Source organism: Scomber scombrus, chromosome 8 (genome assembly GCF_963691925.1).
Source record: "Scomber scombrus chromosome 8, fScoSco1.1, whole genome shotgun sequence".
NCBI classification, from domain to species: domain Eukaryota; kingdom Metazoa; phylum Chordata; class Actinopteri; order Scombriformes; family Scombridae; genus Scomber; species Scomber scombrus.
Window position 1 is genome coordinate 17,899,359 of NC_084977.1, and position 17,373 is coordinate 17,916,731.

General features: G+C 38.5%; 1 protein-coding gene across 2 annotated transcripts in view; it reads left to right on the forward strand.

Annotated features, from left to right (window-relative positions):
- negr1 (neuronal growth regulator 1) overlaps positions 1-17,373 on the forward strand; it is a 154,117-nt gene that overhangs the window by 71,527 nt on the left and 65,217 nt on the right. For both annotated transcript variants that reach the window (XM_062423894.1, XM_062423893.1), the window contains exon 3: positions 150-275. In XM_062423894.1, coding sequence (XP_062279878.1) covers positions 150-275 — 126 coding nt within the window. The remainder of the gene's footprint in view (positions 1-149; positions 276-17,373) is intronic.

Below are 17,373 nucleotides of genomic sequence, written 5' to 3' on the forward strand. Positions count from 1 at the left end.
AACTCATAACTGGAACAAATTTCTCACTGCAAACCTTATCTTCCTTTTTAGTGTAATATTAGACATAGATGATATTCGTGTATGAACCAGAGGTTGCAAATTTGAAATGACAATCTTGTTTCTGTATTTTTTCGTCTTTTTTCTTACAGTTCCTCCGAAGATATATGACATTTCTTCTGACATCACGGTAAACGAGGGCAGCAATTTGTCGCTCATCTGTACAGCCAGTGGGAAACCTGAGCCAACCATTTCCTGGAGACACATAACCCCATTAGGTGAGTTCACTTCACCTCTCACTTACCCATGCTAATGAACGGGTGGATGAATAAATGGAGAGACGAATGGATGGATGAATCAAGAGAGGAAATGAGGAAGCATGGACGGGATCAATAGGTGAGAGACTTAGAGGGAGAAAGGACTGGTAGTTGTGATGTGTTATTTGACGAACAGATGGAGGGGGGAGGGGAAAGAGTGATGTGGTTGGATGGATGAGAGAGTGAGGGAGGGATAAATGGATGGATGTAATAACAATTTCAAGAGAACATACAGTATCATGGACAAAGGGAGACCTGAGTTTGAGGTCCTGCATTGATGCTGAATATTTTTTTTTTTGTAAATAGTAGCAGCTAATCAATCAGTAAATCGTCTGTTGTTAACATGTTATTAAATAGAATTCCCACCGACTGACCACCAGTCTCACTTTAACTATAAACAGCCAGAGACATCACATCGTAAACATGTCTAGATCTAATTTAACAACTATATTAAACATTTAACCAATAAATGGTCCCTGCAACTTCATGGCCATTGCAACTGTTGATATTTATAAATCTCTGTGCTGTTCATCAAACAGGATGCAGTAAAATTACACAGAGTGAACTGTGGAGAATGACTTACTGCACGGAATGACTTCAGCAAAAGAATACAATATCTGCTTATATGATGAGATGCAATATATCCTGGAAACGTGATGCATTTACTGTAGGTTATAATCAATATTTTAAAATTAAATATTGTCTCAAAATTGTCACAGTTTTCTATGTACAGCATACATGCTATCTATGCAGTAATTAATGTGTTGCCAATGCATGTTCTGCATTGAAATCAAAGATGTTGATGAGAATAAAAGATTTCTCTGTATAACAATTGCAGTTTTCATCACTGCAAGGAGACCTACAATTTGCTTTGGCAGTTTGTAAACCATAATTTAAGGTGCATTAACAAAGAATGTCTTTATTATTATTGTTTGTTTTGTTTTTTAGTTGGCTGCTAGTCTGAGCACACATACACCATTAAGTGCTTTGAATACTGAATCCTCCCTTTGAAAACTCATTCCAAAGAATTTAACTGTTGCTGCAAAGCCCCCACCCAGCCACTTCCCATCCTCCCTCATTTTCATATTAATGGATTAGAGCATGCTGTGCTTATCTGATAGCTGTGAGGATGACTGCATTTATCTTATGGCTGTCAAATCCTCCTCTCTGGTGTGCTTGCCCTGATTGCGTTAGGGGAGTTTTCAGAAGATGATCAAAAGAGCCATCCTCAGAGTCCGAGTGGCAGTCACTCATTCTACTTTGAAGTGTCCACACTTTGAAGTATGCCAGGGAAGAAATGATATGCTGGTCAAATGAAAGGGCCCAGGACTAAATGTAATCACAGACTGTCTCGAAGCACATCAGAAAAGAAGCCATTTGCCATGGACTCTTTGAGTCAATCATTGTAGTGAGGGCGATATGTCCAAAGGATGTGGTACAACTGAAAGGTTGTAATAGGCTAATTACAGATGGAATCGATTGATGGAATTCCATTAAATCTTTTGGATATGTAGAACAGTCTGCTTCATCCAGCGTCCATACAACCTCGATATACAGCATATGGAAACATTTATTTCAGTTATGAGCAGTAGTGGACACACAGTGACCTACCATGAATGGAGCTGTTTTAGGCACCATTGATACCAAAACAAGGTCTAGAAACATCAACAGAAAGGAAATATAGTCATAGCTACAGTCGTGTTAGGTGACGTAGAAAAATTTGAACTGATACAATTACAACTGATTAGTTGATTAATTGATTAGTTGCCAACAAAATTATTGCCAACAATAATAATTTTGATAATCACTTAATCATTTTGAGTCAAAAAAGTCACATTTTTATAATTCCAGCTTCTTAAATGTGAATATTTTCTGGTTTCTTTACCTGCTATGATAGCAAACTGAATATATTTGGGGTGTTTGGGACAAACAAAGACATTTAAGGATGTCCTAACATCTAATAGACCAAACAATTGATTGATGGAGAAAATAATTGACAGATTAAACATAAGTTAAAATAACTGTTAGTTGCAGCCGTAAAAAAACTGATTTTTACAGTTGAGGTGAAGAATTTTGTAGAATTTAACAGTTTCAGAGACTATTATTTGTACTTTTTCAATGAATAATGAAAACAGAAACACTGTTTGCTTATTTAATTTGAAAGAATAAGGGATCTTTCATAGCCTGTTTTCAATCTCACTTATAAGGTATAGGGTCATGAGTATCCTGAATTGTGCAGAGTCATGATCTGATTGCCTTCTCCAGCACTGAGATTTCTAACCATTTGGGTTTGGTAAGAGTAATCGCTTTTATTGACATGAGACCAAGCAGGTGAAATCACTATGACAAACATGTCGACATGGCATGTTTTATTTGCTGGCCTTACAATCAGCCATTTTGGGTGGGGGCGGGTATTTTTTAAGCTGTAGATAGTTCTGCAGCTGCAGTCAGTGGAGTTTGACAGAATGATAAATTTCCCTCACTGACTGTCAAGTTCCTATTCCCACTCTGACTGTTTTGTGTTTGCATTTTTCCCTTCAGTCCTCATCCTGCCAACCAACAAACTGCCAGCTAATAATAAACTTTGTGCATCCACTGAAGTGTGGCCATTAACTGTTTATTGAGATGATAATTTAGCTCAGTATGTGCTTATATAAAGTCAATGCATGTATACTTAAATTAGAGAGATGCAAACTGAAGCAAGTGCTTGTAACAGAGATCATCTTTGTCGATGGGCTACATGGAGGTGGAATGGTGCCAGCATATGTCTGCAGCGTAATGTGCTTAAAGAATAATTTCTGTTTAGTGGAACAGTTTAATTAGCCGTGTAGAAATTCTGCTTGACAGTGAAGTCCTCAGGAGTTTGGGTTGATCGCTGCATGATAAGGGCGCTTGTGACTGGAAAGCCTGCTCCAATCCCCCCTATCAGCTGGTGCAATCAGGATGTGCAAAGTGAATGTTTCATGCTCTCCCAACCCTTATCAAATATTGTCGATGTGCCCTTGAGCTAGGACTCTACCCCCGACTGTTTCAACGCTGCTGCCCAGTCACAAGTTGAAAGAAGAAAAAAAAAACTAAGTTTGTGTGTATCAATGCAATTGTTTCCAACCCTGCAGCTCATCCTCCAGGCTTCTGATATATTTAAAACATGTTCTGAATCAACTTGTATGATTAAATAAAAGCTCAATTCAAATTAGAAACACCATTAGAAGAAGTACACCAGTAATACTCCCAGAAGCCACTATGTCATTTTTAATTTAGCTCTTGACATAGCTACTTACTTTGCTCTGAAAGCTTACAATAGCTCGGGTGACATGTCAGGCTTTGAGGGTATTGCCTATGCATGGAGTACTCTGCTATGGCTCCTCACCACCATTTCATAGGTCATAGGGAGGGGGGGGGGGTAAAATATCCTTTAACATAGCTGTTTCAGTCCGGTTTGGTTGGGTGGATGGCTGGATGGCTGGGCAAAATTGCTTTGATAAGCTTTTTCCATTGAGATTTGAATCCATGGGATAGAAGTGTGACCTTTGAAAAGGCTGACTAGAATACTCAAATACATATTTGATTGTTTCCTGTGATAGGACTCAGCTGGGACACATTTTTCTCTCTCTTTCTAAGCAGCTACTGTACATTTATCAACTGCATACTGTATGTTTTGTTTTGCCTTTCCATTTAAGTGCATGAGGCATATCTTCTCCAAAGCACACCCAGAGGAAACAGACTGCAGCATACTGTTCACTGACAAGTCACTTTAATGTGTGCTGTCACTGACTTAAAGCTGGATCCAATACAACTTTCTTGGTCCTGAACTAAGTGGCAACACCATAAGTGCATAAGTACAGTAGCTCAGTTGTCTGTGGTTATTTGAACTGTGCAATGAATTATTCAAACTTGACTTCATATGATTGCTACATACCTGAAGTTGCACCTGCTATAGCGCACTGGCCGCTCTTTAAGATATGCTAAGCAAGATTTTGACAGCCTCTTCACCAGGGGTCTCTCAATCAGAAAGCCGTTCTCTTTCTCATAGTTGCAATGAACTGATGTGCAGTTCAAGAGCCGATACTTGAGCACGTTTTAAACACGATGGGAGGTGAAAGATAAAGAGTGAGGCTCTGCAATTTCAGATATCAACAGCAGGAGCCATGTCTAAAACTTCCCCCATTCAGCTGTTGAGCTCAGCATTGCTAACTAAAGAGGTGCTCGATGTGCACACGCTTTATTGGAGTGTCTGCAACATGATGAATAGTAGACCTTTTTTAACTCAAATGTGGTATTGAGTAACTCTCAAACCACACATATTTAATGGCAGTTCGCAGTCATAAATTTATTTCCAGGCAGGCCCATCAACACCCATTCCCTTTTGGAGGTGGTCCCTTTAAATTAAAACAAATGGACTATTTTTGATTGTTAGACCCTTGCCATGAATTTGGACTTCATTTGGACTTTGTCCACTTTTTCTTCAGTCTTTGCAGATAACAATGTGTTCCGATTCACTGGTAAAATAAAGAGCATTTCATATGTTTAACTCGAACCCTCTGAGATAAAGGACGTCATCTACCAGCACTGTACTACACCCACCCATTATTTGGGAATATGGCACAAAGTTTTTAAGTAAACAAATTAAACTTGAATCAATGAAACAAATGTTTGCCTTGGTCACACTAATTACTTACTTTTACTGTTGAACTTGTTATTCAGTATGTTTGTTTTCCATTTGAAATACGCTATTCGACCATGTCTAAGTTCTTTTATAAAAATTGCACAGTCACAGTGATCTCTCAACCCTGCCAGGTCCAGCATTTGAAAGTGTACATCCCTGGCTACAATGCATTTGGCTAAATATGTCAGCACAGAAAGTAACATTGAGGTAATTCTAAGGGTCACAGATGTGGCAGCACATGCAATCAGACATGACTTAAGGCTCCTTTGGCCCACTTCCACTCTCTGGATTTTAGCAGCGTCAGATTGACAGCCAGGGTGCAGTGTAGAGGTTACGTATCAAGGCAGACGAACAGCCTGTTTTAAGGCAGACCCTGCGCACAGTCTGATTCTACCCCTAGTTCTGGCCCACACCTTGAGTTGGGGCCAGAAGGCAGCGGCGTACAATGTAGCAGCGTGGGTTGTTCTCTATTTTCAGGAGTTAAAAGGATAAATTGATGTAGAAAATGCTGCTCTATGCTATAATGGATTCTTCAGCGATGCCTGCCCTATCTGTGTATTGCAGCCCTGAAGGAAGTGTACTCACAGCTACCCTACACAATGTGGGAAATTGCTTACTGCAACGGCACTTAGCCAGCATCGGCACTGAATGCAAAATTAACCTTGCTATGATTTCTTTAATTTGCTTGGAGTGACATCTCCCTCAGGTGAGAAGGGCTTCTGTCAGTTTCTCAAATATCTCTCAGCACGCACTTGCACATAGCTCATGTTAGGTCCCTCGGTGGTTTTATGTTACTCACACCAACAGCGGAGGTTATTTTTCCCCAAGGCTAAGACATAATGTTATGTCTCTTGTTTTTTTGCTTACTGTAACATCAAGGTTAAATACTCAACATATAATGTTCTTCAACATATATATCAAGTTCGGAGCCCCAGAGTGGCAATGGAAAGAAAACATATAGTATATACCAAGGCCACATTTTACTACACTGAGCACTTGAAATGCCATTGCATGTGCACAAAATACAATTAATTCAACACTTTTCATTTCTTTGTGGGCAAAAGATACAATTTTTTCACACCTCTTTTTAATTTGTGCTGATGAGATAATTGTAAATATAGATAGGCAGCACCACAAACCAACATTTCTCCCTGAAGCATGAAGTGCAGTGCACCTGCTTCAATTATCGGGTGTCAGACTGTGACTGGCTACTGCTTCTAAATAGTTAGGATTGCTATATAGTATAACAATATAATAATAAGGATGGGTAAGGATGGGATGCAGAGTATAAATTCCTGGTATATAAAATGTACTATGTTTGTTTATATCATACATCATGAGATTTGTGAGGCCAATAATCTGTTAATAGGGCTCTAATACTGTGAACACTAGATGGTTTATATCCTAATCAGAATAAAATTCACCTCTGTGTACACACATTTGTTTAGAAAGCTAACCTTAGGTTACCAAACGTCACCAAGACGTCACACCTCATCATTTGTTGAAATACAGTGAACACTTGGTGGTTGATATCCTAATTTGTTTTAATTATTCATCTACAAGTAAATGCGTGCTCACCATGCCATAGAGGCACGAGCAGATGTAATTAAAAGGATCCCAGCACGACTGTGGTGCGTTTTCCTCTCACGTTTACCGACCTGATGGAGAATGTGTAGTCAGACAGTCTTGGACTGTTTATTGTTTGTTGACACTTGACAGAAATCAGTTCATCATCCTGTTAAAATCTGAATCTCTTTCAAAGTACATTTTATGTACCATGAATGTATACTGTGCATTCTAACCTTACCCATCCTCTTATATTGTTATACTATATACAGTACCCATCCTAGATATTTAGGAACAGTGAGCAGCCAGTCTGACACCCGATACTTAAAGCAGGTACACTGTAGTTCATGCCACAGGGAGAGAAGCTACTCTGTTGTGCTGGCTCTCTGTAAATACACTTATTTTGTGGGCATGAATAAAAAAAAAGGGGAACAAATTGTATTTTGTGCCCATAAATTAACCAAATGGGTGGGAACAAATAATATCTTGTGACCACGCAACAGCATTTTGAGCGCTCGATATAGTAAAACGTGGCCTTGGTATAGTTTTTTTTTTCTCTCTCTCTCTGCGGCCACTCCGGGGCTCCATAATCAAGGATGCGATTCCTGTTTAATGGCTTCTTTGACCTTTGCAAAGCCCCCTTCCTGCTGTAATCAATAGGAATACCATTTGCTGCCTGCGCAGAATGATGCAAGTAGATCTTGCATGAAAAAAAAATGTTGGCTTTCATTTATCAAGAAAGATGGCAGCCTAATTAGATTTCTCCAAATGGAAATGTGTCCATTTGTTTCAGAAGGAGCTGCTTTTATGTATTTGTTGGAAATTGTAGGACCACATCTGCTTTGAGTATGTGCACTGATTGCTCACTAGTGGAGGCAAAACAACTCAATAATGACATACATTTTATAACACTTGCAACCCAATACATATTTATAGTATAATTTGTCTTAATTAAGCCAAATGATACTTCAATTTAGATGCAGATGATACGGGATAAAATATATACTTAAGTTTGTTTCATTTTTACAACTTCAGTTTTTGCTTTAGTTCAAAAATTTGATCTGTTGTGAGTTTTATTTCAGTGTTTAAATTACAGTGAATTGTACCATCATGCTCATCAGCTACAATTAAAATCAAACAAAAAAAACAAAACAGAAATATAACACACACAAATCCCTCCAGCACCATTTCAATCCAAATTTAAATTCACATCTAGTAAAACCCTTTAACTTGTTTTTCCCCTTGGTTCCCCAAGCCAACATACTGTGGTATACAATTTATTTGGCCTCCATTCTGGGTTGTTTTTTGTTTTGTTTTGTTTTGCTTCTTATCCTACAAAATTCTTCCAATCATCACTTTGTGCAAATGGGACCAACTTTTGGATGTCTTTATTACAGCTTAACAACTGAATTTGGCTATGATGCAAAAATTAATTTGGCAGTGAAAACAGATTAACAGGGAGTAAGCTGTATCTCTGCAATGTTCTCTCCAATAATAATCAAATTTGCTCAGCAGGAAGACGAGTCCTCACTGTACCTGCCTGCATTGTGCTCAGATTGATTGACTTATGCTTGGCATCGATGCCAGACATTGCTGCTTCTATTTAAATTTACTTTGGGATTTACTTCATTCACTTACGCACATCATCAACACAACATCATTTTCACTCACCAGTTGAACTAGGTGATATAGACTATCATTAGAGAAGAAATTAACAGCCTAATTCAAACAGTATAGTTATTATTGGAAGTACCAGAGGGAGATTCAGGAATGTTACATGTTGAGTTAGTGGTTATTGTTATTAGTGTTTAATATTAGGGTTATTCAGCATTTGGCACTTTTTCTTGTTTGAGCAAGCAGAAACATTAAAAGGGAAGAACAAAATCATAGTACATCAAAACCAATGTTAGATGAAGTAAGAGCAGGTACATTAAGTAGGATTCAGGAGCATAATACAAATCTAATAATGCCTGATATCATTTTATGTGCTTGGTAAAATGTATACTGTACAATCATAGTGGCAATGTCATATGTCACATGCTGCTTAATTCAGTGTCTTTTATTTTGGAGGATTGACACATGTTTGGTAATCTCAGAAATGCCATCAGAAGGTGTTTTCATGCTGAATCATCAACACCGTGCCTCACAATTCTCTTTCACATTTGGGAACGCTTGCAAACTGGAAAATCTGGCTCTCTCAGTTTAATTGGAGGCCTCCGTGCCACCTGTGGATATTACTGAAGGATACTGTTGAATGTGGGAGTCATTATTACTCACACCTGTTTGTCATGATTGTGCCAGATTTGCAATTGTAGCAAAAAGTGAACAAGATTTTTTTCATTTCAGACATTTTGACATGCCTTTGCAGGGAAAAACATGGTTACATTGAGACACCGTTATGGAATGAAGTATTAATTAGTGTCATTAATAACACCTGAGCTTCACTTACAATGACATGTCAAAATGTGCCGTGAAAATGATATTTTAAGAAATGTGTTGCTATGGGGAATGTGCTTTTCATGTTAAAAAATTAAGAAAAGAGAGCTTGAATCCTTGCTGTCAATTAACATAATTAAGGCAAAGACTGCTGCTTTTTCAACTGGATTTATACCTAAAGGAGGCATAGAACGCTTTTTCTGATTTTCTGTTATTTATATACTATTATGAGATGTGATATCTATGTTAAACATTGTCAAAGTCACAAACTGGAGGTTAATGTATTTGGAAATCCTGTCTGCATGTCAAAAGCTCTTCAATGTGCTCTGAAAGCTTAATTTACGTTTTTTTTTTGTTGCTCAACACGCATGGCTATGTACGGCCGTCTGTTCTGTAGCATTTGTTGCCAAGGTTTCTCCATGTGTTGTTTGCGTTGTCCACTCTCATATTTCAGATCATATTTTAGCTTGAGCATTCATATTGAGCATATTTGAATAACATTTTGAGTAAAGAACAAAAACAAGTGAAATCTTACTACCATAGTTTGTTTCATGGTTTGCTGATGAAGCCTCCAGATGCTAACCAATCAGAACAGAGTGGGCTCATTGTAAGGAGGGCTAAGCAGCAAAGAAAACCTGTTTTAGACAAAGGCTGAACTGAGGAGCAGCATTAAGGGTCAGTATGAGTAAAATAATGAGTTTTTTTTAACCTGTAAATCATGTAAAGATATTCTAGTGGAGCCCCAGATTAAAAAAAGAGACCTGTAAATGTGCATAATATGTCCCCTTTTAATACAGACTGAAATTATGCATCATTCCTATTATGAACAATCTTTGTTCATTGTTATTATCTGAGTCACCATTATAAAATATATCCTTTGTCTTTTCTTCATTCTCAGTGTTCAATGAGACAGAACTTATTTGTCAGTTATATTTAGACCAAGAGTCAATACTGACTCAAATACAAGGTTCTCATTTTCAAACGAGCTCAAAAAGCCATCATTTATATCACATGGTCGACCAAGCGTAGGTGATGAACAGTGGACAGTGGACTTCAATCAGGCCTTATCAGGAAAGCTACACTTGTTAGCAGCAGTGAGGAAGACAGTTCAGTTTCCTCCTGTTGATTCTTCCGATCAAAAATGAGTTTTTCTTCTTGTTTCTTCAGTTGGAGGTTTGAGGTTCATTGTGCAGAATAATGCATGTGCAGAGTTTGGATATCTCTCACTTTGTTTGATAATGTTAAAAGTTTGGCTTTGTTCTCGGCCTCCCGACTCATTTTTTTTTTTTTAAAGACAAGAGAAAAAGAGAGAGAGGCGGGGCGAGCGAGCTGAGTGCACGGGCGAGCGAAAGAGAAACAGCCCTGATGAGGAGAGACAGCAGTGGAAAGGCTTCTCTGAGAGAGAGAAAGCCTATGAAGCTGGTGAATGACAGAAATGTTGTTTTTTGATTGTTTCACAGCGGTTACGTTCTAAAGCACAAATAAACAACCATCAAACACTCAACAGATGATTTACTGTGGAGACAGACGCTCTTAGTTTCTGTTTCATTTTCCTCCTCTGCATTTCTCCTTTTCAGTCATTCATTATATCCAGCTAATGCAGCAGCAAATACAAAGAACAACAGAACAAATTTGTGCTGTTTTTTCCTCATGTGTGAATGCTGTGCTTCAAGCACCACAGCTGAGGAACGCGAGGGATTGCCAGACTACTGCTCCTCCTATAATGTGAAACATTTACTGAAATAAGGTACATATACTTTAAAAAGTTCAGCTCTGTAATTTCAGATTTCAAAGAACTTAATTACCTCTCGAAATTTAAAAAAACATGTCACAACCTGAGGGACAGTGATAACCTCGGCACACACACACACACAAACATACGCATAGGATATACTGTATATAAATAATATAAATATTAGCCTTAGTCTCGAAATTTTCATGCCAATAAAGCCCATTGATAAAGCCCAGTGAATGAGATAAATAACTGACCAGTCAGTGGTCTGCAGTGTTTTCACATCACCTTGTAGTTAGCTCGGTGCAGGCAAAGGTTTTTCACATGGCATGCTCTAAAAAGAGAAAAGTAGACAGCAAAAACACAGCTTTTAGGCTTCTTCCCACAGGCAGTCCAAAACCAGTACGCCTCTATAAGCAGAATCTTTTTGAGCAAGCATGCCCACTCAAATTATGACCTGAAGCAACCGAAAATAAACAATCTAAGAGCCCAATAAGATCGATCCACTTTATTTTAGGATGCACATTTTTTTCAAAAGCTCTGTTATGTATTTTATTTTTAAATGCAATCCTCATTATACTTGAAATGAGATAGATTTTTATTGAGGGAGAAGGAGTTGATGTCATTTTAAGAGTTCCTTACTAGATAATTGATTTTTTTTGTGGAAAAACATGTCAGGCACAAATTGCTATTCAAAGCAGAGTGTTTTACGTGTCTTAAAAGATGCCTGAGGGGAGGATCTTTAAGCATTAGTTAGGAGAATCATTGGTAAGTTTAGTACATAAGTATGCAATGTCTTGTCCCAAATCAAGCAAATGTTAAGCAAGTGTGTTTTCAAAGGGAAATGCATAGAAAATTGTAATTTTAGTGATTTGATTTATTAGATTAAATGATTATTTTCATTATCAATTAATCTGTCAACTATTTTATTGATTATTCAATGAGTTGTTTTGTTTGTAAAATGTCACAAAATAGTAAAAGAAAGTTTCCAAAAGCTCAAGATGCAACCTCAAATGTTTTGTTTTATTCCAACCAACAGTCCATGATCTAAATGCAATCAGTTTGCTGACAAAAAACAAACAAACTAGAAGATGTTCAATTAGAATAAAATATATTATTAAAATAGCTGGCAATTAAATATCTGTTGATCAGCTAATTTACTAATCATTACAACTCTCATTAAATTAGTATGTTTTTATTTGTTTTCACAACAAATATAACATCCCATTGGTTGGTAACATTGCTACTTAAGTAGGGAATACATTAATGTAGGTTTATCAGCGGGGCAAACACACAAAGGTGGTCCATTCTAGTGAAGGAAACAAGGAAACCAAGAGCTTATTTCGGTCCTGACCAGGCAGGAGCTGGTACCAATTTAGTACCATCCCTACTTTTTTATAAACCTGAGCATTTTTCTAGGTTCTGTTAACACAACAAAAGCACAGTTATTTTCTATTTGCATCTCGCACATGGCTGGTTAATGTCTAATTCTTACTAAAGTTTTTTTTTTTTTTTTAATTCTCATTTCTGTTATCTTGTGGATGTTAACTGCTCTAAATTGACATGCCTAGAGCAACCAGCTTCCCACAGTGACAAATACGTGATTGATTGTGTTTCCCAGGCTGTGAAAAAGTTCTCATGCTTCCCTGTGGAAACAACTTTGATCCATCCATTTGGTAAATGGTATTGGAAGCATCAAGCATACATGGCCTTATGGGTCAGTGCTTTTGATTTCATTGCCCTAGTAAAAGACACAAGTGCACACAATGGATTCCCGCATACTGCGTATCATAATTCCCCATTACAGTGAAATACAGTGGAGCGGTGCATTAGGGACAGTGTATAGGTCAACCGTGTTATGCAACCACTTAGTGTGTAGGAAGGAAATCTGCGCAAGCCACTGACACACAAAGTCCTGTGAAATTCTTTTATAATTTATAAGTAAGTAAAGTTTATAGCACCTCTCTAGAGCAGACATTGTAAAATGTTTCAAAACAGTCATTATGTGCAGTGTATAAGCCAGACATAATGCAACCACTCATGCACTACAAAAATCCATAAAAGCTGTGCTTGCGATATTTAGGCATTCATTAAAAATAATGGAACAGATTCTGGCTGTATCATGTGTAATTTAATGGACATGAGGGTCTTGACACACTTACCAGCTACTGTACATTACATTTCTTGTAATTATTTGGCTTCAGGTGAACAGCATGACTTTCAAACAGTGGGCATTTTTATGGCTGGCATCAGTCATGACCAAATGCTTTATTTCAGATCCATCAAAGAGAAAAATACTGCACAGTATGAGTTGAAAAATAGCAAACCAAAATTATTTTGCGATGTAAAACTGAAATTTACTCTTATTGGTCAAAAGAAAAACACGTAAGCATATTTTGGATGACTGCTGAAGAGATATAAATATGAGGCTGATTTAAATCTCAAAGAAATTATGTTAAATTCACCATATAATACTCAATTCCCCAATGTGGAGACAAACTGATGCTGTGCCTTGCTCTGCGCCAGTTTCAAGTCTATTTAATAGGTTATAATGTGGACTGCGTCTGGCGTGGAAACGAGGTCTAATCAGCAGATGAATAACAGATGGTAAATTAAACCATTTAATTTGAATTAAACAATACTGTATCTCTTTATTTCAAAAAACATTTAATTCCACAGTATGACAGTACTTAACCATTTGCTTCTCACAAACACAAATGACGATGAGATAACATTGTTTTCTAACAGTGTTATTTTCAAAGCAGTATTATTGAAAGAAAGATAGCAAACTGGTAAGATTAACACTAATGCATTAAAATTCCTTTTTTTATTTGTTGCTGTTCTTTTGCATAGTTTTGAAGGAGATGCAGTGTCTGTTATAAGGCAAGGCAACGCAGCTTTATTTATATAGCGCATTTCATACACAATGGCAACTCAATGTGCTTTACATAAAAACAAACATTTAACAGTAAGAATTGGAAATAAAAAACATAAAAACATGCAATTTGAGAGATAAAAATAAAACTGTAGAGTCTGTAGATCTCAGAGCCCTACTGGGTTTATATTCTACTAACATGTCATTCATGTATTCTGGACCTAAACCATTCAGTGATTTGTAGACCAGTAGCAGAACTTTAAAATCTATTCTATAGCTGATAAGGAGTTTATGTGCTGGCTGTGGCTGTAGCATAGCTCAGCAGGACACCTACTTATTTAGTGGAACAGATGATTTCTCAGATGATACCTCTGCATCTGCCATAACTTTAAGTCTTTGTATATTACTGAGGCTATAGGCCCCAGCAGGACTGCTACACAGGCAATCACTTGAACTAAAGCTCACATCAGTTTAATTTTAATGTGTTCATTTATTTTTCTTTCAGTTCAGTCTCCTAATATACCTGTCTCCTATATATAGTGTACCTGATAACTGACCTATTTCCCCTTCAGAGAACACCAACAATGTGGCTGATATTGAGTTTGATGCTATATCTCTCAATGTAGTGCTCTCTTATTTTTTTACCGCTTGAGATTCAAATTCACCATTGTTTTGTGTACAGAAAGGATTTTCAAATTGTGTCCTTTGAATGCACATCACACAGGTAAAATCTCAGAGAATTACTGCATTGCACCTTGTTAACCTAGACTGCACAAATCCCTGTTATTTTTTTACATCAAACTTTCATTGCACCACTTGATACCTATACTGACACTCTGTGCTGCACATCCCCTCCCACATCAGTGGGATTAAGTTAAAAAAAGCCAAACTGTGTGCACCCAATGAAAAGTACTTATTCACTGATGCAAAGCCCAGCCATGTGCCATGCACCATCACAAAAATAGAGCCCTCTGTGTTATGTCTCCGTCCCTGTGCTCTCTTGGCATACTAACGGGTCTGTTTTTTCTGACACATCCGGTGCTTGTTTATGGATCAGTTTTTCAAACATTTTCTTTTGCTTTTGTTTGTGTAGCCACCAAAGTATTTGCCAAGACTATTGGACTCAATGTTTGCCACCACAACTGTGTGAAAGCTCATTATCAACACTGCTTTCAGTTTCAAATTTTTTGACACAGTAATTAGTAGATGCCACAAATTAGATTAGACTAGATGCTCACTCTGACCATCGCTGAGGTCAGAGGAGTGACATGCAGAGTGAGCACATTGCTGCTGGTCCGGACAGCATACCTGGACAGGTCCTCTGAGAGTGTTCCAACCAGCTGGCTGAGGCTGGCAATATTTAACCTCTCACTGTCCCAGTCTATCATTTATGTCCCAAACAAAATCATCAACCACATGTCTGAATGACTCTTAACCTTTAGCACTCAACTCCATGAAAGACACCTCCTCCACACAGACCCTCAGCACAGGAGCCCTTCAAGGCTATGTGCTGAGCCTCCTCCTCTGCTCCCTCTGTACCCACGACTGCCTGTCAATCCACAACTCAAACTCAATAATCAATTTCACGGACAGCACCACAGTGGTTGGCCCAATCACAAAAAACAACAAGATGGTCTATGGGGATCTTGCACCTCATATCATGGTTTGCCTCTTACGCTCTCATCCTCAGTATGCACAAGACAAAGGAACTGATCGAGTACTTCAGGAACTCCAAAAGCTAAAGTAACTCCCCTATTTCAACGCCGCCAAAATGGAGCTTGTCTCCAGCTTAAAATACCTTGGATTCCACCTGAATGATGACAACTCTTGGACATCAAATACCCACTTGCCTGTGAAGAAGGCCTAACAATGCCTGTATTTCCTGAGGACGCGGTGGAGTACCTGCCTATAACCCCAAATACTTTCTGATTACAGATATACAATATACTACCTCATACATAATACTAGTGTATACATATATATATTTTTGTTAGCGTGTTTTCACTATTTTGTGCCATGTATGCCCTGCACTGTTCTTGGTGAAGCTGCAGCCTTCCTTTTGTTGCATATGTACCCGAACATTGTATTATGACAATACCGAATGGAACCGAATTGAACTGAATAAAAAGCCAATGGCTATGCAAAATAGGGTAGTGGCGTTATATAAGAATTGAGCTCACTGGCAGGAAAGATTGGCAGCACAGAATGGCAGTATTTCCCCTCTTAAAGCAAGGATTGTCTTGATTCTGGCTCTTCTTTTATAAGATATTGCTGAGTCAGTGTTGGGCCTCTGCGGCTTTCTAAACAGTATGTTGAGCTCAGTTTAGCTTGATTGTGCACTCTGTCAGATCCCCGTCCCTTCCAAAGCAGTCCACACATCCTCCTTCCCAAACCACCATTACCACCCTGAAAAGTTGTGTATAAATAGATTTCACACTGAACAATGCTGGATTGGAAATTATTTCTGGTCAGGGGAGAATCTGCCACAGTCTCACTTATACATGCACAGTGCTGCCTGCTGAGATCCCTTAACTATTTATTACATAAGCAAACCCAGTAACATTGGTTTCATTGGTTGTATTTTCATTTAATATATATTTATAGACTAAGAAATAACATATTATTTGTGTAAGTTCACACAAATATGCAGATGCAAGGTATTAGTGATAATCCATCTTCAAGTGGCTTGTTGAAATTGCAAGATTTGGACTTAATATGACACATTAATTAATCATTTTACTTAGTCGTACTGTAATTCAGTAATGCTCAGCAACAAATCTGACCCTTAAGGCACAAGTACAGAACCAGGATTCATTTCATATGCTGAGTCAACATTGTTCCAGCTAATAATTTTAATTGATGAAAGTAACCATGTGTGTCCAGTATAAGTCAGACAGACAAAACTGCTGAAATGTTGTAGAAATGCAGCAGAGGGCAGGTTCAGATGAGAAAGTGCTGGTTTCAGTATGAGCTACAGCTTGTCTGAAAATGAATGTGGTACAGCTCTTAAAGACCCAAGCAGAGTTTCGCAGTTTTGTTTACCAGCAGCAGGTTAACCCTGATGTTAGCTACAACTTGAGCTTGACCTGGTGTTGTGAAGGAGTTTCACTTGTACCTCCCAACCACAGTCAGACACTGCAGTCTGTTACACAAGTTTGTTCAAATAATTTCTGGAGGTTCCTGTGGCAGCCGCATGGGGTAGACGCAACGCATACGTGCTCCTGCTCCTTTCTAACTTTTTCACTCCTTTAACCATTTATTTCACAACCAAACTACTGAAGAATTTGCGCAATTGTTTTATTTCGCTCGCACCTACTTTAAAATGGCTTCAAAGAGTGGCAAAGGCGGAAAAAAGGACGACTCTTCGACTAGCTTGACGATGGGGGCTGTCTCAGCGCTACTGGACCAGCACCGCGAGGCATTAGCTACAGACTTCAGGTCCTCTTTCAGCTTGCTGGAAACGAAATTCGACCAAGTTCGGTCCACTGTAGAAGACCACGGCCAGCGTCTGAGTTCTCTCGAGCTTGCTTCTGAGGACCTAAGCCAGCGCATCAGTGAGCTGGAAAATGTCTGCTCCAGCCTCCGTGAAAACAACTCCAAGCTAACCACTAAAGTCGTCGATTTGGAAGGACGGAACAGACGGCAAAACCTACGCATCCTTGGCCTAGCGGAGACTACTGAAGGAGGGCGACCCACGGAATTCATCTCTGATCTGCTGTGTGAGGTTTTCGGGAAGGAGACGCTTCCCTCCCCGCCGGAGATCGATAGAGCCCATCGTTCACTG